General features: G+C 40.9%; 1 protein-coding gene across 2 annotated transcripts; it reads left to right on the forward strand.

Annotated features, from left to right (window-relative positions):
- The first annotated feature begins 379 nt into the window (after window positions 1-379).
- On the forward strand, window positions 380-18,317 carry GAL (galanin and GMAP prepropeptide). Of its 2 annotated transcripts, XM_081919874.1 has the most exons (7): window positions 380-8,212; window positions 8,467-8,547; window positions 9,612-9,666; window positions 13,460-13,525; window positions 15,310-15,390; window positions 15,877-15,954; window positions 18,039-18,317. In XM_081919874.1, the coding sequence occupies exons 2-7, from the start codon at window positions 8,467-8,469 to the stop codon at window positions 18,098-18,100; spliced, it is 423 nt and encodes a 140-aa protein (XP_081776000.1). In that variant the 5' UTR covers window positions 380-8,212; the 3' UTR covers window positions 18,101-18,317. The 2 variants fall into 2 exon arrangements, with proteins under 2 accessions (XP_081776000.1, XP_081776001.1); XM_081919875.1 differs by lacking the exon at window positions 13,460-13,525 and having other exon boundaries at window positions 4,804-8,212; window positions 18,039-18,311.
- Window positions 18,318-22,657: the final 4,340 nt, after the last annotated feature.

Consider the following 22,657-nt stretch of genomic DNA (forward strand, 5'->3'; position numbering starts at 1 on the left):
AATATCCCTACTTTGTCCAGAAAAACATAATAATTATTGACATAATTTATACCCCACACCTTCATCATAGAGTTATGTTCCCAGGGTCTTATAGAATATGGGGGGGGGGGATACAATTAAATAATAATAATGCAGACAGACAAAAGCAATAAATTAAAACAAGCTAAAACAGCAACAATAAATTTGAATAGATGGTAAACTAAAACTATTCTAAGTTAAATAATGTTTTAGCAGTTCTTAAAAGCCTGGGAAAACAAATGCTTTTGCCTGATAGTAATGAGGTCTCTAGACAGGCAGAAGAGTTTGTCTAGTCTCATGGTGGGAGCACCCAGCGAGAGGCCTCAGTGGACAGGTGGACTGATATGAGAGGTGAACCCAAAAATGCCTGTGTTCTGAGCTGTATAAAGCTTTTAAAAATTAAAATCTTTATTAAAATTAAAAACTTTCTAAATTAAGTTCAGAAGCTCCTAGACAGCCAGCAGAGTTGTTTTAATACAGGCAAGTTGTGATCTCTTTGCCTATCCTTGTTAGCAAATGAATCTCAGCATTCTGGACTTACTGCATGTAGAGCACATTGCAGTAACCCTACTTGGAGGTTCCTAGAACATGGGTAATTTCTGATAGATCATCCAGGCTGGGCTTCAGTCAGCATATCACCCTCCTCAACTGATAGGTCTGTTGTACCTAACACTGTACCATTACTTTTTCTGCCTCACCTGACCCAGCTGGAAAAGAGAGCTACGTATCCTCTGATGACCTCATTCAGCAGCTTCATATAAATTATGAAGCATACAGGGGCACTTTACTCACTCAAGCCAAGGGAGAAGCAAAGTCGGAGCAATCAGGATGCAAACATCAGCACTTAGCTTGTGCATGTTATTGGTTTATTAAGTCAAACTTCTTGGCTTACTCAGGAAGATGGGGCAGTGTGCTCCTCTCAGTATGCAATGTAGTTTTTCAGGAGTTAATATTTCTTAAGTTTGGAAGTGATAAAGAAGCTTGTTGATGAAGTCATCAGGCTCTTGTGTGCTGCCCAGAGAACAGAGCTGAAGTGTGGGTGGCTTGCTGGGCAGGTGAGTTGAACCCACACATCAGCCTTACCAAATGTACACATCCCCCCCATCCAGGGCCAAATTTAGATGAAGAGAAGCCCTAGGCTACTCTACTTGTGAGGCCCCTCCCCATCCCCCACCCTCACAACTAGAAGAAAATGGAAGAGTGTTATAAACAAAATTGACCGAACCCAAGGATGATGACGGGTATTTAAAACCCAAGGATGATGACGGGTATTTAAAATTCTACAATTCACAATTTCTCCTCTAAAGGACATAATATATTGTTAAATACATGATTTTTAAAAAATGCATAAAATTAACACTGAAAAACTTTTGCAACAACTGAACTTCGTAAACATTTTGTGGGGTTGTGGCCTGGGCAGGCCTGGAACTAGAAGGAGGGCAAGTGGGCGCTGTATCAAATGACAGCGCATGAGTTACATGGAGCAGGGTCTTTTCGCTGGTGGTGCCCATTGTATGCCTCACTCTTCCCAGACCTGCTCTCTTTTGGCCTGCATTTTGGAGCTTTATAATTTAGGAAGACTTTGGAATAACTGGTTGATAAGTCTTATCAGTTGCTGACATATGAACAGATTTTATTTGCTGCTATTCTGTGCTTCTGGTGCACCAGGGTTTACACCAGCGTAATAGAGTTGGACAGGATGCTGGAAGGGATAGAATTTATGAGCTTTCTCCATTATCTGAACAGCAGGGGGTGTTTAGTCAACTGTGCAAAGGCTGAGCTGAATCATTCCCTGCTGGTTACCTGCTTTCAAAACAACATCAAACCTCTGGTTACGTAAAACATGCTCAATAGATACACGAGACGTAACCGGCTGTACTTTTTGCATAAATAAAGTATACTATTCATGTATCATATTGTAAATTTCAATGAAAGTAACTCATAAAGTTCAATGAAAAAAGCAGAAGACCCAGTGAATCAGTTCATTCTCTAATCAGTTCATGCATAAGGTCCATGTATTAGTGTCTATTCCACCTGTGTCCATAAAGTCCAAACAATCCACATGAAAGGTTGTTACAATTCCACAGAATCCTTTCACAGACTCTAAGACAAAGATTTCTGGAATATTAGCCTTGTTTCACCATCCTGGGCTTCTTCAGTAGTACAAGTTCTAGGTAATGCAAATAAATACAAAATCGTGATCTCACACATTTTTACAGAAAGAATAATATAAAAACCATAAACAACTGTACATACAATATGTGATATAACAGGACAGTGGATCTTATGGCAGTGGATCTTATGGTGATAAGCAGCAACTGTAGAGTTATATGTACAAACACACTATTGATTTGAGTTACAGGAGTTGGCAATCCACAGATACAAAATTTACTTCTTAAAGTGACCCATATGGCACGACAAACTTAGTCTATGCACTCTGGTGTCATCGGGACATAAAAAATCAGCTAAACCTTCATCTATATTGCTTAAAGAGGTCATTTAGAATGACCTGTAATTTATTTTTCACTGATGTGGTAGGGTCACTAGGTATAGGCAAGTAGAAATTTGAATTGCTTAATTGTTTCTCTGCTTCCTTAATGTAGTCAATCTTATTCATTAGTACAATGGCTCCCCCTTTATCTTCTGGTTTTATAATTATTATTTTTATCAGTAGTAAGTTCGTTCAGGATTAGAGAATATTGCTTACTCAAATTGTACTGCCTGCAACTCCCTATCTTCTTCTCTCTAATGTTTACGTCACGGTGTACTAAATGTTGAATTTCTAGATCAAGGAAAGTTAAATGATGTGGACTTGATGTTCCTTCAAAGGTCAAGTGTCGATTTACACTATTAATCCAGCAGTTAAACGGTTCATGGGCCATGGGCTTCAAATGTGCTCCCAGTGTGGCCAATATCTTTATAAGAAAATTTGATTTAAAACACATAAAAAAGTCTATGGCCATGCTGTAGTGTAGTGTTTATGCGACTGTGAATAAAAGGTGGCTGGGCTCATTGTCTCGGGGTTTGGGGGGGAAGAGGTGACAAAACTCATTTCCAATAAGTGCCCCCCTTTATTTCCATAACAAGTCCTTGAGTCTGTACTCTGAATGGTGACACCAGGGACCTAGAAAGTGCAGGGCTTGTCAGTCCAACCCCTGCACAGTCTCATCAGGGCTGACCTTAAGGCAATTGGAGCAATTGGGCCAAATTGGGCCCCACAGGCCGCTCCTAAGGGGGCCCCTGCACCAGGGCAATCTAGATGGATTTTATTTATATCTATAAGATTTTGCAGACTTTGGCTATGAACTGGGGCCCTACAAAAAAAAAATCAAGTTGCGCCCCACTGCTTCAAATTGGACCCCACTGGCTTGCCCTAATAGTTGCTGGGCCTGAGTTGCCCTGACCTTGCATGAAGTCTTGATTTACAATTTTGGGAGAGGGGAGACTGCGGCACTGGGGAGCGGGCAGGCTGGCGAGTCCCCCTAGATTTAGAGGCCCAAGTTGTCCTGCCCTCTCATGAAGTCTTGGGTTTACAATTTTGGGAGAGGGGAGACTGCCCACTGGGGAACGGGAGGGCTGGTGGGGCCCCCTAGATTTAGAGACCCTAGGCTTCAGCCTACTTAGTCTATACATAAATCCAGCACTGACCCCATCCAAACTATCCCCTTAGTCTAGGTCTCAGTTCGGCCTAATACACTTTCATTATTTATTTGAATACTTTATTGAGAATACATTAATAGGGCTTTGATATAAATGCTATTTTGATGTGTGCATAGATAGATAGATAGATAGATAGATAGATAGATAGATAGATATTAGATAGATAATAGTGTGGTGTACCAAATAATAGTGAATGGGTTAGATAGATAGGTATAGTTGTAGTTTAAGGTTAAGAACATATTGTTGAGTAATAAGAACAAAGGGATTTCCAAAGTGACTGATAAATATAATGGGTAGTTCTATAACTTAGAAGAGAAAATAGACTTTTATTCAACATAAATTTTAATACTTAGCTCAGTTTGACACTGTTTTACAGGTGCAAAATGGGCAAATGATTCATAGATCTAAGGCTATCCACATTCTGCCCCCCTTCCCTGTGTTAGACAAGAAAATGAGAAGACAATGGGAAAGGCTTGGGAAAGATGTAGAAAATGAGCCTTCCCTTATTACCATCCATTTTCATGGTTTTCCATCAATTTTCTCTGCTTCTGGTTGATTAAAAAAACACCCACAATTGTTCCCACAAATGTGACAAAATGAAAAAAGATGAAGGCAGCCTCTGTAGCTGTTGTGGATGATATATAAAATAAATATCACATACAGAAATACATTCAGGGCATTAGAAAATTGTAAATGGCAGGTCCATAGCATGTTCACATCAGGGTGCAACTGCTATCTTCAAAATATCTAATGCCTTGACTGAAGCCCCTAAATGGGTGGATAATAATGAGTTGAAGGAAATCTCAGTAATGTGAATGAAGGGAGCTTCAAAGGACTTCAAAGAACAGGAAGAACTGGCCACATCTATGTCATGTACTTGGCCATGTAAGTGTTTGAGTCATTAACACTGCCTAGCAGTTGTGGTCTTTGGGACTTCCCATGTTTTTAGATACACTGATGGCACCAAAATAATTCTTTACTGAATCCTGCCATTTCCACCCAGTCATACTGGCTATCCATACATCTGTTTGTATCATTATATATAAAACTATTATATAATTTTCTATTTAAACACCATACATTGTTCAGGATACAACAAAAGGTGTAGAAAATGATTCAATGCAGGCCCAAAGTACAAGTTACAGAGAGTTGCAAATAAAAAGTGTAGAGAAACTCTTCAAATATCATTCATTTTAAACCTCTTAAACTAAACTAAATATAGAGGAAATTAATTGTTCTTTTTGTGAAGAGACATGGATGGTGCTTATTCATCTGCATTATGACACTTATTTTGCTATGTAGTGGCTAGAGTGTCAAGCTTGAATGTTGCAAAATCTAGGTTCAAATCTAGCTTCAGCCATGAAACTCTCAGTGTAATCAGCATCTCAGGGCTGTTCTGAAGTTCGTGAAGGGTGGTAGGGTATGATTATAGTAAATTATGTCCAATTATCATTCTCATTGCAATGAATGGATCATTCACCTTCCACATTAAGTTCTGACATTTGGGATAGGGACCACCTGTCTGCAGGCCACATTTGACATAACACGGACCCCAATTCAGTTCACAAAGCTGTTTGCCTCAAACTATGCCTACCTGTGCCATATCTGACAGCTATATTAGCACACACAAAAAATACTTTATACTTTATTCAGGGAGATTGCAGTTTATAGACCCATTCACTTCTCAGGCAAAGTTAGCCTTTAGGAAAATGTATCCAGTTACACTTAGATGGTCAGAAGAAGACAGAAGTTGGGACATTCTGATTTCTTTTAATACATAGAATTCTGACAGATTACATTTGTAGATAAATGTCTAAAGCCAGTATTTTTATGGCCTTTTTAGGTAGAGAGAATAAAAAACATACCCCCAAAAAGAAGTATCTCCTGAGGTTCCTCAGAGGAAGCATGGAGATGAGAAAAAGGAAATGGGTTATTGAGGGGAACATCAGGAAGGATGTCCAAGAAAGAGAGGGTTTGAGGAGGAGGCACACCACCCCCACCTCACTGTTATTAGAAGACAACATTCAACATCCATATAAGGTGTTGTTTCAGCTGAAATTCCTGAAGTTATTTTTCATAGCAAGCAACTGTAAGAAGTAAATGTATTAGAAAGACAACCCAAATTATTAATCTGCAATTTTATCAGGACAAATAGCTGATTTGAATGCTAACACAGAAAAACGTATAAGAATTATTGTGAATTATTCTGCCTGCACAACTAAGCATGTCATTACCATGCAAGTTAAAAAAGGACAAATAATATTCTTGACAAGCAGAATTGAGAGAACAATATACAACGATTGGTGAATGGGTAGAAAATTATTTAATTGATTCTATTCTGCCAATGCAAGTTGAGACAAAAAAATAGGGCAAGTCAAAAATGAAGTGCAAAAATGCTTCACTGAGTCCTTAATAGTAAAAGAGGCTTTCATCATCTACTCAGCTGACAAAGATGAGAATATCTTACCCAAAAATTGATAAAGAATTGCATAAATCATGCAATTTCAAGTTATGGGTTAAAAACATATTGTTCCAGTGGTTTTGGTAGGGATGAAGCAAATGAGCCCAGCTAACAACAGCAAAAGCATTTTATTGTAATGTCCCTGGAATCCAGACTTCAGCATAATGCTCTTTTGTTCCTTTTTTTGAATGATAAAAAAGCAGGACCCCCAAAAAAAGTTATAACAAAAATGGTTTCATTTATGAAGGGGCAAATTGTACTGTACTTTATAAAAATCAACACACAGCTTTACTGAACCATTTATGTGTATGTTTCTGCCACAGCATTTGGTCTCAGTCTGCTTGAATCATATGCCCTGTTGCTTTATTATTTTCAAAGTCCCAATAAGACACTATTCTAACCTTGTTGATGAGGAAAGAGCCACCAGATATGCAGAGTAAGATCAGTGCTAGACTGGATCAGTGCCCTGTTCTTGGATGTGGTACCCCAGTCTCCAAGTTTACACAAAGCTCGAAATGTGGCTTCTCACACAATTCAACCCTGAAACCTCGAGTTTCAGAGAATGAAATGCAACAATGCCAGAATTTAGCAAGTTCCTCTTGTACCTTTTCAAATGAGCACATTTTGGTATGCAACTCATTCTGACAATTCAAATGAACTGATTCACCATACTAAACACCACTGCGTGTGTTTGTCTCTGTGTGCAGTTGTGTGTGCAAGTGTGTGTTGCTATGTGCATAGGTCACCGTAAAGAAACAGAAAAATTACATCTTAAGGCTCTTACAAGATGCAATGTGCTTCACCAGCCAACTATTTCTTCTGCCTCCCAACATTTGTTCCCTCATTTAGCCCAGAGAAGAATTCTGGAGAACATGAAAACTTGAACAATATTTTGTGATATTTTAGTTGGCCTAAGGAAGGAAGGTATTGTCCCAGTATGAATTTTGGATTTTATTTTTTATGGGCCAAAACCTTTTGACTGCAGGAATACCTCCATCCCCTGCAGATGCTACAACCAGTTTTGCATTGTCTGCCAGGGCGACTAACACAACCCAACGGCAGCTCCATAACACCTGCTCAACTTGTACATTTCATCTGTAAACAAGGTCGTCTGTTTTAAAGGCACCAAGTAGCCTGGGTCAAATGAATTTCTGGCTTAGTCGCAATAAAACGAAGAGGCAATGTAAGTCTTTACTGAGCTTTGCTCCAAAAAAAACCGTCGGGGAGGGAGACAACGTCGAACGGTAGGCAATAAAGGGCCAGTCTAAACTCCACACTAAACAAAGTTGACTTCCTTCCGTCTTAATAACAGCAAGCTGGATGTCCAAAGACAGCAAGCTGCTTTTCTTGCCGATTCAAGGGAATCTAAAGGGGAAAGTGTTAGGAGGTTTTGAAAGAGAGATGGGGCTCTAAGAGATGGGGCTGAATATCCACCCCTTCGCAGTTGACTTGACCAGTCTGTGAATCCTTGGAGGAGGAGGAGGAAAAGAGAGGTCCCCCTTTCCCATCCGGCTCGCGGTTCCGTTTCCGTCGCCGCCACCTTCCTGCTCCTCCAACAGCAGCAAAGAACTTGTGTGAAGTTGCCCGAGGGAGCCGGGCAGGAGGAGGCCGCCAGGCTACCTAAGCAGACCTCTTTCCACGGTGGCGAAGCCGAGCGTAATGAAAGGTAATTGGCCGGGCTGTTATCCATCTGCAGCCTACATCTTGCCTCCAAATGCCTCTAATTGAATTGCTGTAATTTTTTGCCCTTCCTAATGCACTGCCTCGGCGAGGGGAAATGGCCGGGGGGGTCGGCTCTCCAGGCTCCCCGGGGGGAAAGAGGCAAGCAGCTCCGGCGAGGCTCATAAATAGCGCGGATCGGGCTGGCTTGGGTACCACTCGGACCACCACCCCGCCTCCCCAGCGCTTCTTCCGCAAGCTCCTCCTCCTCCTGCTCCCCGCTTGCGGGATCTACGCAGGGATTGAGTAAGGAAGATTCCCACAGGAGATCAGCCAGCAGCCCTTGGGGACCACCGTCCTACCGCTCGCCAGGATCCACCTCGACACACATCGGACACCACTTTGCACGGCAAGGTACTGTCGCGCTGCGTTCGTGGCCTCATGCGCCGTCCCCATCTTTGGCTACAACTTTTGACGCGCGTCTTTGAGTTCTCCTACCCGCCGTGCGCGCGCGTGTTTATATAAAATCTGTAGATAGAACATCGCTCGTTCCCCTTTACTTTCTTCCTGCTGGGATTATGGGTAAGAAGGGAAGCGGGTGTCTGAAACCCCCCAGCTGACAGGGGCGGGCAGGCAGAGGGGTTCAGTGCGTTTTGGTCTCCTTTCAGATGCAGAGGTGTACCTGTCTCCTGTTTGCCTCCTTGATCTTCTGCGCTGCCGTCTCAGAGACTTTCGGGCTGGTGTTATCCGTGAGTATTGTCGCTTTCTGCTTTCTACACTACTCTCCATCTACAATAATCACGTGTAAGTGGTGAAGGGTGGGTGGGGGACAAGTTTCACGGTAAATTTCAGAAGCCTGCTCTTGGATCAATGCAAGAGAAAGTGTGTTCACACGGTCGTTTTTTCCTCCAGTATTGATGCAGTATAGCCACTCATTTATTCCGGAGTACCCAAAGAGCCTTCTTACAAAGGATGGCATCCCTGTTTTCTCCCCAGTGTCATCCTGAGGTTTTTGAGTGATGGTGGTGTGTAGTGATTTTTTGGAGTTTCCATCACAATTATATAGTGCAGTCCTTTCAGGTATGATGGATTGGTGGAATTCTGTTGTCTGGCATGAAGGTGTGCTTTGGGAATTTAGCAAAGCCCCTCTGCATTTCTTGGTCACCTCTCCACAGTTGCCAGTTCTAAAATGTCATCCCTCTGCAGTGGTTTTCCTACAGTGGTGGAACAAATTTCCCTCCCCATTTCAGGGGCAGGAAGGAAAGTGGGGGAATAGCAATTGTATTTTCCAAGAGTTGATCTTTTCCAGCTGGAGAGAAGCAAGTGATTTGTTGAAGAGCACAGGAATCCCAGAGAAAGTGGTGTAAATCTTTTGAAACAGTTTAACAGCAAGGAGAATGTGAGTTGCTTCTTACTGAGACATTAATGTCAAGCTGGGTGCAGTCCCAAGTTTACTTTTCTGGAAGGAAATTCTTTTGAAATTGATGAAGCCAACTCCAGAGTAACCTGAGAGTACAAAGTATGAGGGATGAAACCCTGTAACAAATCATTTACTTTACTTATTTTTTATTTTATTTTAGCTATATAGTAATTTATCCTTTAAATTCAATTATACTATTCAAACAACACTATAAATATTATATAGTTATATATGATAGATTACACTTACATTCAAGAAAACAGGTTTAAATATATATTATGAAACATGATCAATGTGTGATTTCCTTGGCTGGTATTTCTGTATTTTAAAAGAAAAATTTTGTGGCAGTAATAAGTGAAAAAATAATAATCTCACAATTTTTCTTTCTGCAAGGCTAAAGAGAAAAGGGGATGGACTGTGAATAGTGCTGGTTATCTGCTTGGTCCAAGTAAGTCCAAATGTTTTATATTACTTGAAGACAATCTGGAATAACAGAAAAGTAACATCCCGAGGTTTCTAAAGCTCATCACATACTATACATGAGCATACACGCAATATCCCATACTAACTCTCATTCCCAGCTTGTGGCGGGTGACAGCACTAAATCACTCAGTTAGTGCTCTCTCTGGTGTTTATTGTAACCTATTTACAGTGGAGTGCTTTGCAGGAATTATGACTCTTATCACTGCGCTTGAATCATGAGAGTAAACCAATTTTATCTGAAAGCTCATCTTTCAGTTCCGAAGCCATGCCATTTACAGATAATATTAAATATACATACTAGTATCTCTGAATGTGGTTATCAACTTTCCTGGAATAAATATGCCAAACTAATACTATGCTGGAAAACTGTATCATTTCTGCTTTGGAGTCCACATCTTTTTACTTTCCTTTGCTTACTGTTGTTGAGAAGATGATGTATTTTGGACTGTCTACAAACAACTGAGGCCCAGTCCAGCAAAGTTAATGAAAGGGCATTTGCTTTGCATGCTGAAGGTTCTGCATGCTGACGTCGCCAGCTAGGACTGGGAGAGAGCCCTGCCTGATCTCCTGATAAGTTGCAGCTAGCTATTGTAGACTATACTGAGCAAGAGGGGCTAATAATCAGACAGACTCAATATTAAGCGGCTCCCTATGTTCCTAAATCCCACTGAGTGTACTCGAATAGGACTTTACCTAGATTGTGCCCATGATAAGTGCTTTATGTAGATACTATACTTCAGCTTAGGGAAATAATTTTGTTATCCATGAACAGGTAATTTTGGTAGAGAAGAGGGTAAAGCGATTGAAGTGGTTAGGTGTCGGGGGGACAAAATTCACAGTAAGGTTCAAAAGTCTTTTACTTGGATAAATGCAAGAGAAAGGGTGTTCCCACGGTTGCTTTTTCCTCCAGTATTGATTCAGTTTGCTCACTCATTCCTGAGAATCCAGGCAGCCTTCTTCCAAATGATGGCATCTCTCTTTCCTCCCATCATGAAGTTTTAAAGTGCTGGTTTGTAGTGATTTTTTTTTTTAAAAAATCCTTTTTATTAAGTTTCCCATTTTAACAATCCAATCGAATCACATTGAATGTTCCAGATTACACAAATACATATCAAATAGTCCAAATATTCTGCCTAAATTATATATTTTTTGCCTAAATTATATTTTTTTTGTTGAGACTTCCCATGCTTCAAGTTTGGGGAGGCTCTTGTTTGTAGTGATTTTTGTTTATCACCCTTTCCTTTAGTGTACAAGCAATTATCAGCTAAGCTTCTTTTAAAGCTTCTTTTAAAGCCAATATTTTTTAAAGCATTATCAAGACACTCATTTCAATTTCTAGCTGATTGTTTGAGCCCATAGATTGCTTTGTGTAACCTATATACAGAATTCTGTTCGCCTGCCTCAAATCTTGGTGCTTGATTCATAAAAATTTCTTTGTGCAGATTCACGTTAAGATAAACTGTTTCAATATCAAAATGATTTACCTTAAATCCATGTTGTGCTGCAATAGCTAGCAATAAACATACACTTTCACTCCTTGCAGTAGGAGAAAAGGTTTCATCAAACTTTCACCTTTTCTTTGCGTAAAGCCTCGTGCTACCAGCCTAGCTTTGTACTTAACACTACCATCTGCCAAGTGTTTTATTTTATACACCCATCTACAGTCCACTGTCTTTTTTCCTTCTGGCAATGGCTCAATAGTAAACACATTATGTTCTGCCAAAGATTTCATTTCTGCTCTCATTGCATTTTCCCACATTACTATTTCCTGGTGTGGTAACTTTAAAACCTCCTTATAATCACGAGGTTCTTTCTTCACATCAACAGTTTTAACTTCTTGAATAGTAAACCTTTCTGGAGGTACCCCCTTATTGCTTCTTTGTGATCTTCAAACTTGAACACTTTCCCCCTCTGAACTATCTTCCCCTTCTAATTCATCTTGCTCAGGAGAAATTGGTTCAGCTTTAGGAGATTGTGTACTGGGACCCTCATCCCCTGATTCCTCATCACTATCACTTTCAGAACTTTTTTTAATTTGTGGCTTTTCTTCCTCAGATTTCACAAATTTATCTGTATCATCTGAAAATAAAACAACTTCTGAATTTCCATGTAAACGAGCCCAACCATCTTACTCATAAAACTCTGCATGTCTTGATATTACAACTCTGCCAAGCCCTAGTGCAAAACAATACACTTTTGACCAGCTTTGATAACCAACAAATCTAAGTCTCTTTGCCTTGGGAACTCCTTTCCTTCTCTGTCCTTTTGGGATGTGAACCCAAGCCCAACAACCAAAAGTTTTAACATGGTCCAAAAAAGGTTTTTTTCCATAATTAGCACAGAGAATTGCTTCCCCCCAAAACTTCCTGGATAAGCCAGAATTACATAACATAGAATCTAGCATTGTTTGTAAAGACCTTATCTTGCGTCCTGCAGCTGAATTTTCTTCGGGTGAAAAAGGACACTATTTATGGTGACTAATACCACATTTTTTTCAACCATATATGGAGGGCTTCAGACATGAACTCGCCTCCACGGTCACTCTGCAATTGGGTAACTTTGTAGGGAAACTGCCTTTCTATATAGTTGACCCAATTTTTAATCAGTTGACCAGTTTCACTTTTGTGTTTTAACAAGTATACCGGCTATAATCACCCACAAGAACCAGAAAAAACATTGCTCCTCCTTCAGATTCTGCAAATGGCTCACAAAGTTCTGGATGTAATAAAGCAAATGGCTTCTTGCTAATTCAGGATAAGATCCCCACTTACTTTTAGACTACTTGCAGGTATTGCAGTCCAGAAAAACTGAACATTTTTTTCATTTTAATTCCCTTACTTAATTCTGGCATTTTTGCAATACTGCGGAAATTGGCATGCCCCAAATGACCATGCCACAAATGCTGGCACTCATCATGCAAGGCTGTATTACTGTTGGGGGGGTTCTTCTGGTGGCAGACGACAGAACCATGAAACTGGTGTAAAATACTCAAAGGTTTTATTACAGCTATACAAAACAACAAACAAAAAGCATGCAGGTGTTCTCTCTCTGCAGGCAAATTCAAACTGCAACTTCTCCTCCTTTTGTAGTCATCACCAGCTGTACCTAATCAGCCTAGAAAACCACTCCCAGAACTCACAGAAAAGGTTCTTAAAGTTACAGTCATCCTTTCTGTTTATTTGCAGAATGACTCCTAACACTACCAGTAGATCATGGTCGACCTGTTGGACATCCCTGGAACAGATCAACTGAAATTAATAGACCTAACCTAGCTGTGCTCATTATATTCAGTGGGTCGACTCTAAGTAAAGCTTAACTGAATACAGCCGAAGTTTCTCTTTGTACACACCTGTTAGTAACCTCCAGCTGCTTCACTCATAACGGAGCTGTATTTAACTAAGTGACATTTTCAGAATGCAAGCTTCACGCCTTTGCTGCTTATTGGGTGTGTTCAATACACCTTTTCACAATTGCCCAATATGTTAGATTATAGCTATCCGTCCGTATGTTGTAGAAATTACTTTCAATGACACAAGAGGGGTGTCTTTACTTACAAGGGGTAAAGCATAATACAAGAGTTTTAAAAGCCGTGCCTAAATACCTCTACTAAGAATGTTTTATTTGTTTGTGTTGGCTTCAGATAAACAGTGACTGAAGAGGCTGTGCAGACAGCCAAATCTCCATTCCATAGAAAAGAGATCTACTGATCAAAGTTCCGTTTTTTTCTAAGGTTGGGTAATAGCCATAATCTGTTTCAGGTCGTGTTGATCAGATCCTCAAGAAAATGTCCCGTGCAAAGGGGACAGAAGAGCCACCTGGGGAACGTAAGATGGCTTTTGGAGGTTATTCGTGTAAACTAACTGCAGTTTACTGTCAAAGCAAACTAACTGACAACTCGCTACTTAAAACCAAAGGAAGCAACAGTACAACTACATTTTCTTTTGTTTTCTTTTTATAAAATTTATTGAACAATTTCCACAAACAAATTTCAAAACAAATAATCAATTACATTGTTCCCCCATTTTTTCCTTATTCCCCTCCCTATCCCTCCCTCCCTTCCCCTCCAGAGACTTCCCTCAGCTCCTCTCTCTGATTTGTATACCTATGTTATTCTCTGCATGTTAAAGAATGTACGTATCGTTACTTAATCTATCATATGTCCATCTACTAAATTTGTGGATGTTTATTCAAAACCTGCCAAGGAGTCCAATTCCTTTTGTTGTTGTTTTAAGTAATTTGTAAAAAGTTCCCACTCTTCTTTGAAGTCAAAGTTGTCCTTCTCACATAATTTATATGTCAATTTAGCCAATTCTGCATAGTTCATCCGTTTTTCTTGCCACTGTTCTTTCATTGGGGTTTCTTCATTCTTCCATCCTTGTGCTAACAAGGCTCTTGCCGCTGTTGTAGCGTACATAAATAAGTTCTTTGTTTTTCTTGGCAGGTCTTGTCCTACAATCCCCAACAAAAATGTGTCTGGCTTTTTTACAAATGTCATTTTAAACATTTTTTCCAATTAATTATTTATCATTCCCCCCCCCCAAAATTAACCTCTCTACATTCCCACCACATATGGTAAAAAGTACCTTTTTCTTTACATTTCCAACATATGTTTGATCTGGTTTTGTACATTTTTGCTATTTGTACTGGTGTAATATACCATCTGTACATCATTTTCATATAATTTTCTTTCAAAAGAGAACAATCTGTAAATTTCAGATTTACTTTCCACAATTTTTCCCAGCCCTCAAATTGTATGTTATGTCCTATATCCTGTGCCCATTTAATCATAACTGATTTAACCTCCTAATCTTTTGTCTCCCATTCTAGCAAAATACTATCTGCTTTCTTCAACAGCTTCACTTCTTCTTCTATAACTTCCTTTTGAAATCTAGAAGTTGTATAACTAAACCCTTTCTTGCTATCTTCCTTATACATCTCCCGTAATTGTCTGTAATGTAACCAACTTTGAAAATGTTCTTTAATTTCCTCATAGTCTTTTAATTTCCACTTTCCTTCTTGGTCCCTCAGTAAATCTCTGTATGTAGGCCACCTCCCCTTTTTGCCAAGCAGTTTGAGTAACAAAGCTTCAATTGGTGATAACCACCAGGGTGTTTTTTGTTCAATTAAGTCTTTACAGTACAACTACATTTTCTAAATTGGACACAATGAGCCCAAGACAGCACCCAGATATGCTCACCTCTTTTAGTCACGGCTTTTCAGGAAAGGACAAACGAGGGCTTTGAATCAGAGATGGTTCAGGAGATGCCTTTTGAATTCCTTGCTAATGGCTCAGTTCCACATTTGGCTGAAGGGACACATAAAGTCATTGGGACGTGTTATACCAATAGCTGCACCACCACCACATCATCATCTATGACACTGTGGTGGTGCAGTTGTTTGCCAGTGATGCATTGGTTTACAGCTGGTGTGTCTGTTTAAGTGAAATGCTTCTTTCCATTCATTTGCTGTTCACCATCCCATCACGAAATGTCTTTCACCTTCTTGTTCAAAGCTGAAATCTTTTTACCTGGTGTGGTGATGTCTATGAATCTCAGGCTACTCTAGTAAGCATTACAGAATGAATGAAACCTCTCTTGTTTGTTAACAGGTGCAATTGACAAAGTTTTTAATGCCCAGCCTGGTCTAGCTGGTAAACGTGACATACAGCTTGAAGGAAATACAAAAGCAGGTAATGAAATGACCTCCTTCTCGTACTTACTGAGGAGTTTATATCCCAGTGATATCCGAACAGCTGCCCACCAAACATTCTTTGGCACATTTCTAGATTCTAAAGAGAGCCTTTATTCCAAACTTTTACAGGGGGGGTCTGGGCAGGATTTCAGGAGTCTAGACTGGCAGGGCCAGTCAATCAACTGGTGTATGGATTGCATCACCCCTTTTTATTCTTAGTGCATTTGAAAATGAAATATTGCTTTTAAAAGATACTTTAAACTAGAGGAAAAGCTTCTTTCCACTGGAAACTGAGTGCCGCTGATTACAGAAGCTGGTTAACATAAGTAGACCTATAACCAACATTGTCTCATCAGCCTGAGAGAAAAAACAAACCCTTTATATCCTAATGTATATTATATTACTGCCAATATGTATCCCCTTCCCCACCTTAATTATTTTAAATGAACAGCAAATTTAGTAATACCTAACTAATATTTTCTAGGTATTTTGGGAAGACCACTGACTGATGACAATGTTTTGCGTATGGTAATTGATTTTTTGACATACTTACACCTTAAAGGTTAGTAAACCTGTTTTCACTTCAAACCGTTTTGTAATATGAAAATTAACATAATCCTTACAGAGGATTGTAACATATATTCCATGAGCAGCATTCCACTCAAGCAACAGGATTCCCCCCCTTTCCTTGTGTGCACCCCAGATCTGCTCCAAAGGCCCCCCCAACCCCAAGAATTTGCAGAAAATATTTGCAGAAAAACGTAAAGAAAATATTTAGGGGCAAAACCAAAGGGGAAAAAAGCTCCCAAAACTGACCAATGAGGAACTGGGTGTAAACAGAACACTAGGAGAGGGGGACGGAGTAACCTGGAAGAGACACACCTGGCTGGCTTTTGGACGTTCAGGCAGTCATTATGGCCAGGAATGCCTTTCCTGAAGTTTGGCTGGTGTATCAACTGCATCCTTTCCTGGAAAAAGCAGATCTGGCTACTGTTGGTTATTACCCACATAGCTTTGCATGGACATTTGAACCCCTCCACTGGCAGAGGTGAAAACGTGAGTAGAGCCTTGCATGATCAGGCCAAAGGCTCATCCTCTTCTCAGATGTCTATAGGAAGCCTGCTAGCAGGACCTGAGTCTCCCTCTTCTGATTCAGAGGAATTCATATTCAGAGGTGTGCTGCTTCTGACAGTGGAGGTAGGACATAGCCAATAGCCCACTGACAGCTTTATCCTCCATGAATTGTCTATTCCTCCTTTAAAGCCATCCAAGTTTCTCTCACTTCACCTGGTGAGAGAAAAATTTGCAGCTCAACTATGCACTGTGTGAAGAGGTACAGTGGTACCTCAGTTCTCGAATGTAATCCATTCCGGAAGACCGTTTGAGTTCCGAAACATTTGAAAACCAAGGCGCAAAGGGCTGTCTGCAGATTCAGTTGAGAAAACTGAAAAACACGCAGTGGAAGCCGTTTGACTTCCGAGGCGCATTAGGAAACGGAAGCATCTACTCCGTGTTTTTGACGTTCAGGTTCTGAAACTTACGGAGACGTTCAAGACCTGAGGTACCACTGTAGTTTCTTCTGTCTATCCTACCTCTTCCAACTTTCAGCTTCATTACATGGCCCTGAGTTCTAGTATTATGAGGGAGAAAAACTTCTCCCTGCCTTGTTTTTCCACATCATACCTAATCTTATACATCTCGGTCATGTGCCCCCTTTCTAGCTGTTTCTCTAAACCAGAAAAGGCCCAAATGTTGTAACCTTTCCTCATGGGGCAGTTGCTCCATCCCATTGATCTTCCTGGTTTGGTTGGACGTGGAACAAGGCCTCTTTTTAGAGCGTTCTAACTCTGGAACAAACAAAGCTGTTGTTTCTTACACACACTTTCTCAATGCTGAATGGCTTCTTAATTATTACAGGAAAATTGCAGGTGAAATAAATGGGGTTTTGCATCTTTCCAGAATTTCTTTCAGCTTTTAGGCAGTGTGATTTTTTTTTCCCCTACAAAGGGAGCCATATAGGTAGAAAATTATTCGTACAAGGAGAGAATAATAACAGCAAGATGAAAGGCAGGCACTGTAATTGCAAATCGGATGGTAGTGCTTCTGTCAATGAAGGGACCTTTGAGTCAAAGCCACACAATGCTTTCTCGATAAGGGAAGAAAAGCACATTCATTGACAGGTGAAAATGTTCATGGATGACCAGCCTCATGCAGTGCAAGAAGAGAAGCATATTTAGAATTTGTCACGTATTTAAGCAAGGGAAGCTGTGGTCCTCCAGGTGTTGTTAGACTGCAACTCCGCTCAGTTCCAGCCACCTAGGTCAATATGATGGAAGCAACACTTTGAAAACCAAAGGTTAGCTGCCTCTATGTTAGAACATAGGTTTCTCATCACTGATTTGAACCCCAACACATGCCTATATCAAAATTACATCCATACATAATTACAAACAGTCGAATGAAACCATAAGAAAGGAATGACGTATTGTTTTTATTTTTTTTCGGAGGCGTTAAGTGAGTTCAAGTGCCTTGCCTTGTATCATAATTGCTTTGGAAGTGAACTGTAGTTTTATAGATTTGTCTCCAAGCACTTACTGTTTCCTGTCTTTCACAAGCATACACTTTTAATTTTTATTTATTTTTCAGAAGCTGGGGTTCTTGATGACATACCTGCAACACTTTCTTCAGAAGAAACAAATCAGTCTTGAAAGAGAACGTATTTATACTCTGCGTTATAAATTCCCAACATCTAATCAGAACTTTGAACAAAATATGGCATTGTATTCACCTTGTACGTTCTTCCTCATTGTCAACTTCTTTTTGTCTTTTCTTTCTTTGGTGATGTTACATTGTAAAAAAAAAAATCATTGATAAAAAATTACTTTCGATAAATGACATAATAAAAAAATAGCAGCTGTTGCTTGTTTCACTTGTCCTAGAATACTTTGACGCTTCTGCATAAGGTTATAATCAAGGGGGCTTCAGTCCTGGTTAGAGATCTGTTTCCTTTCAAAGGCTGATGGTGGCGATAGGGGAACTCACTCAGTGTGACCCAAAATAAATCTCTTTTATTGTAAAGTGGGGGGATGTACACAGCAAAAGCAGCAAAAACCATTATTTCAAACAATGCAAGTCCTCTCTAGATCTCTTCCCAAGACCCTCATACAGTAGTCCAGTGGATGGAAATTGTTCCCACTCATAAAGCCATCATTCATAACAACAGATAGATGCCTACGAGCTGCTCTGTTGTAACTCCTGTGCATCCTTTGCAAAGGTACAAGAAGATACTGCACCAAGGGTTAAGTTAGATGTTGTGCTCAAGGCTTTTTTCCAGCTGGAACTCACTGGAACTCAGTTTCAGCACGATTCAAGTGGGCGCCATTGCCATTCTAAGAGAACAAGGGTTCATGGTGAGTTCCATCACCTTTTTTTCTATAAAAATAGAACTGATTGTGCTTAATGTGTTGTGTGCAGCAACATCTAATTTTGTGCTTAATTTAATTACAGCAGGTTTCTTCCTCCTTCCATTAGCTAAGGCTGATAATTGGCAACGTGGCTTAATATAACACTGCACGGGGGCAGCAGGTGTGTTAGTCTGTTGTAGCAACAAGAGCAGCAGCAAGGGAAAAAACACCTTCATGAGTTTTCATTTAGTAGCTCACCGCTCATTGGGTGCGTGAACTGTTATTTTCCATTGCTGTATGTATCTACCACGCACCTATACCAGCACACCGCCCCCACACTCACACATCATTTGTAAATAGTGAGTCCCCCAAACCATGAAATACAAGGGGTAGAAAGTCTGTCACATATCAGTGCAGAGCCCAAAGTCATATGAACAGAGGGACCTCTCCATAATAGAAAGCAGTGGGGAAGGGACACATTTAAAACCTTGCAGGAGTGGGAGAATTCCAGTGGTGGGGGTGGGGAGTTGTGGAAAACTGAAACAGCTGGGGGGGAAAGGATCAAGTACTTCCACTTCACTCATCTCAATTAGACACACTGAAGTGGCTTTTGAAAAGGGCTGTTGGGATAATGCAGTGGTTCCCCCTCCCTGAGCTACAGTTATGAGCATTAACACAGTTCCCCCTCCCTGAGCTACAGTTATGAGCATTAACACAGAGTTGAAGCCTAAAGATAGCAATTTGAGTCATTTTCACTGTATATTGTGTGAGCTTTCCCTGATTCTGAGGCAAAGATGCACTTTAGAATCCTAGGCTGTTATCCTATGGACAGAATCCCAATAAATAAACAGGACTTCTTCCGGTCATAAGTAAACACGTGCTAGTTTGTGCTGTTAGGCAAGCATACAGAAGTTTTGGTGTACAGCCATTCACTCTATTCTTGGACCCTGCTGTTGGCTTTGCAAACGTCGAATGAACACGGGTTTTCCTCACTTGTCATAAAATTCACACACGAGTTAAGCTCCTTCACATATGCAAGCTGCTCGAATTTTTCCCGAAGATAGAACAAATTTAACAAGTTCTTTGGCAATTATTGAGTGGTCATTGGATTCACGTGGAGCTCAGCCACAGTGGGAAGCTCAAATCCAAATCCAAATGCATTTGTAAATATGACTATGATTGTAGTCTGAGGGGTCCCCACATGGTGTGATTCAGAAGTTTTTAGACTACATCCTTGACCATTGCCCATGCTGGTTGGGGCTGATGGGAACCAGAGTCTAACAACACCTGGAGGGGACTGCATTGTCTACCTCGGTGGCAGATGATGTGCTTCACTGAACTGGAGGACAATATAGCTCTGCGGTTAGAAGAGTTAGGGGCTGGCATGAGATACAACCAACTTCATCTGTAGGAGTCTGCATCAAAGAGACAGGTGGGAGATAAATAGATTTTATTCCAGCCCCTTCAGGCTAGGAATTGAACTGGGAGTGCAATATGCTTCCACACCACCACCTCCTTAGCAATGCTGTTGTTACTGTTTAGTCGTTTAGTCGTGTCTGACTCTTCATGACCCCATGGACCAGAGCACGCCAGGCACTCCTGTCTTCCACTGCCTCCTGCAGTTTGGTCAAACTCACGTTGGTAGCTTCGAGAACACTATCCAACCATCTTGTCCTCTGTCGTCCCCTTCTCCTTGTGCCCTCCATCTTTCCCAACATCAGGGTCTTTTCCAGGGAGTCTTCTCTTTTCATGAGGTGGCCAAAGTATTGGAGTCTTAGCTTCAGGATCTGTCCTTCCAGTGAGCATTTAAGAATGGAGAGGTTTGATCTTCTTGCAGTCCATGGGACTCTCAAGCGTCTCCTCCAGCACCATAATTCAAAAGCATCAATTCTTCGGCGATCAGCCTTCTTTATGGTCCGGCTCTCACTTCCATACATCACTACTGGGAAAACCATAGCTTTAACTATACAGACCTTTGTTGGCAAGCTGATTCTCTGCTTTTTAAGATGCTGTTACAGATAGAAGTGTGCATGCACACGAAAGCTCATACCAAGAACTGACTTAGTTGGTCTTTAAGGTGCTACTGGAAGGAATTTTTTTTGTTTTAAGATGCTGTCTAGGTTTGTCATTGCTTTTCTCCCAAGAAGCAGGCGTCTTTTAATTTTGTGATTGCTGTCACCATCAGCAGTGATCCTTAGCAATAGTAAGGGCCTAAAATGTGACAGGACACCTTAAGAACCTTTCTGACAAACATCCTAGTGATATTATGGCTTATCATTTCAGGAGGGGGCACTTCCTTTCCCTAGTTAACAAGTCAATGGATTCCCTAAGGATCCAAGTCAATGGGACTTGAGCTAGAAAAAGATACGTGATTAAGGTATTTTAGGATGCTCCACATGGGATCATGCGGAAAAGGCAAGTTTGCAACGGAATGATTGAAATCCTCCACTGAAAGACAAGCTGTATCTGTGGGTTCCCTTTCCAAGCCCCTTCTTTGTAAGCAGTGGAGGATGGTCCATTTGGGTGAACAGGGCACTGCCCCACTGACATCAGTCTGCCCTCGGGTAGCTCCCACCTACCTGTCTTCTTACTTGCAACCAGCCCAGGGAGTGGCCTGGGCTGCCAGCTTCCTCCTCCCTTGCAGGACTCAGAAGTGAGAAGAAGATGGGGGCAAAGCTAGAATTAGTTGGCCCTGTCTGTCTCTGGCTCCACCCATTATTGGCTTTGGCCCCATATACCACTGCCCCCCCCCCCCGCCTTCCTTCTTACCAGTCCCAAAAGGCATCAGCCACCACCGTTGATGAGGTGGATGAAAGTCATTGAACATCTTCCCTTTAGGAAGGATGAGAGAGAGAGAGAGAGAGAGGGAGGGAGGGAGGGAGGGACCTGGATATTCAACAGAGGATAGGAGGCTGTGCCGGTAAAGGCACAAATCAATAAATTCAACCAGGGAACCACAGCATAAAAGGAAAGGGCATATCCCATAAAATGGACTTAGGAAAACTTGTGCAGTGACACAGAAACCACCCCCAGCCAGGTCTATTTCCACTGGACTTAGAGGAAGCAACTGTGGGGGAGAGAAGCAGACAAAATAAACAACAATAGCATTAACTTGGACTCCTGTGAGTTTAGTTTAGCTTAACTGTGTGACACTTTCCCACGGATGCTTTCTCACTTAGTGACAGCAGAGGGTAGTCTTGTACTAGAAATGTTTTCAAAGTTGCACTCATAGTTAAAATGCTGGGGCAGAAGGGATGGAAGTACAGCAAAGGGATAACCAGGCTCCCGGAGGAACAGGCATAACCATGCCAGGATTGTGCGCATCCAGATGACTGCTCTAACCATGCAAATATGGTTGGGAGCAGAATGGTAAACAGCGACTGGATAAAAGCAAGAGGAAAGTGGCCTGCTGGGCTCAGTAGGCCTTTAGTCTGATCCATCAGTGTTCTACTGTCCTTACTTTTATTTATTTTTATTTGATTTTATAGGTTTTATACCCCGTCCCTCATGACTGGTGATCGGAGTGAGTCAGAGCAATTTAAAATACAATGATCAGTCAGCACAGAAAACAAAATACAATTTAAAAATCACAATCGCTAACCCCTCTGTTAAATATTGCAGTCAGTATGGCCATATGACTACAATCTTGGTCACTGGCGGCACTGGCAGAAGAGCCTCCCCACAGCCAACCTCAAGGTCTGGCTGAGACTGTACAGCATTTAATAGTTTGTCCATTACTATAGAGTTTGTCACATTACTCTGTTGAATGAGTTATTATTTACTACTATCATTTATGGTTTGTGTGCAATACAGTGGTACCTTGGGTCAAGAACTTAATTCGTTCTGGAGGTCCATTCTTAA

Source organism: Podarcis melisellensis (assembly GCF_964234715.1).
Source record: "Podarcis melisellensis genome assembly, chromosome: 1".
Taxonomy (NCBI): Eukaryota; Metazoa; Chordata; class Lepidosauria; order Squamata; family Lacertidae; genus Podarcis; species Podarcis melisellensis.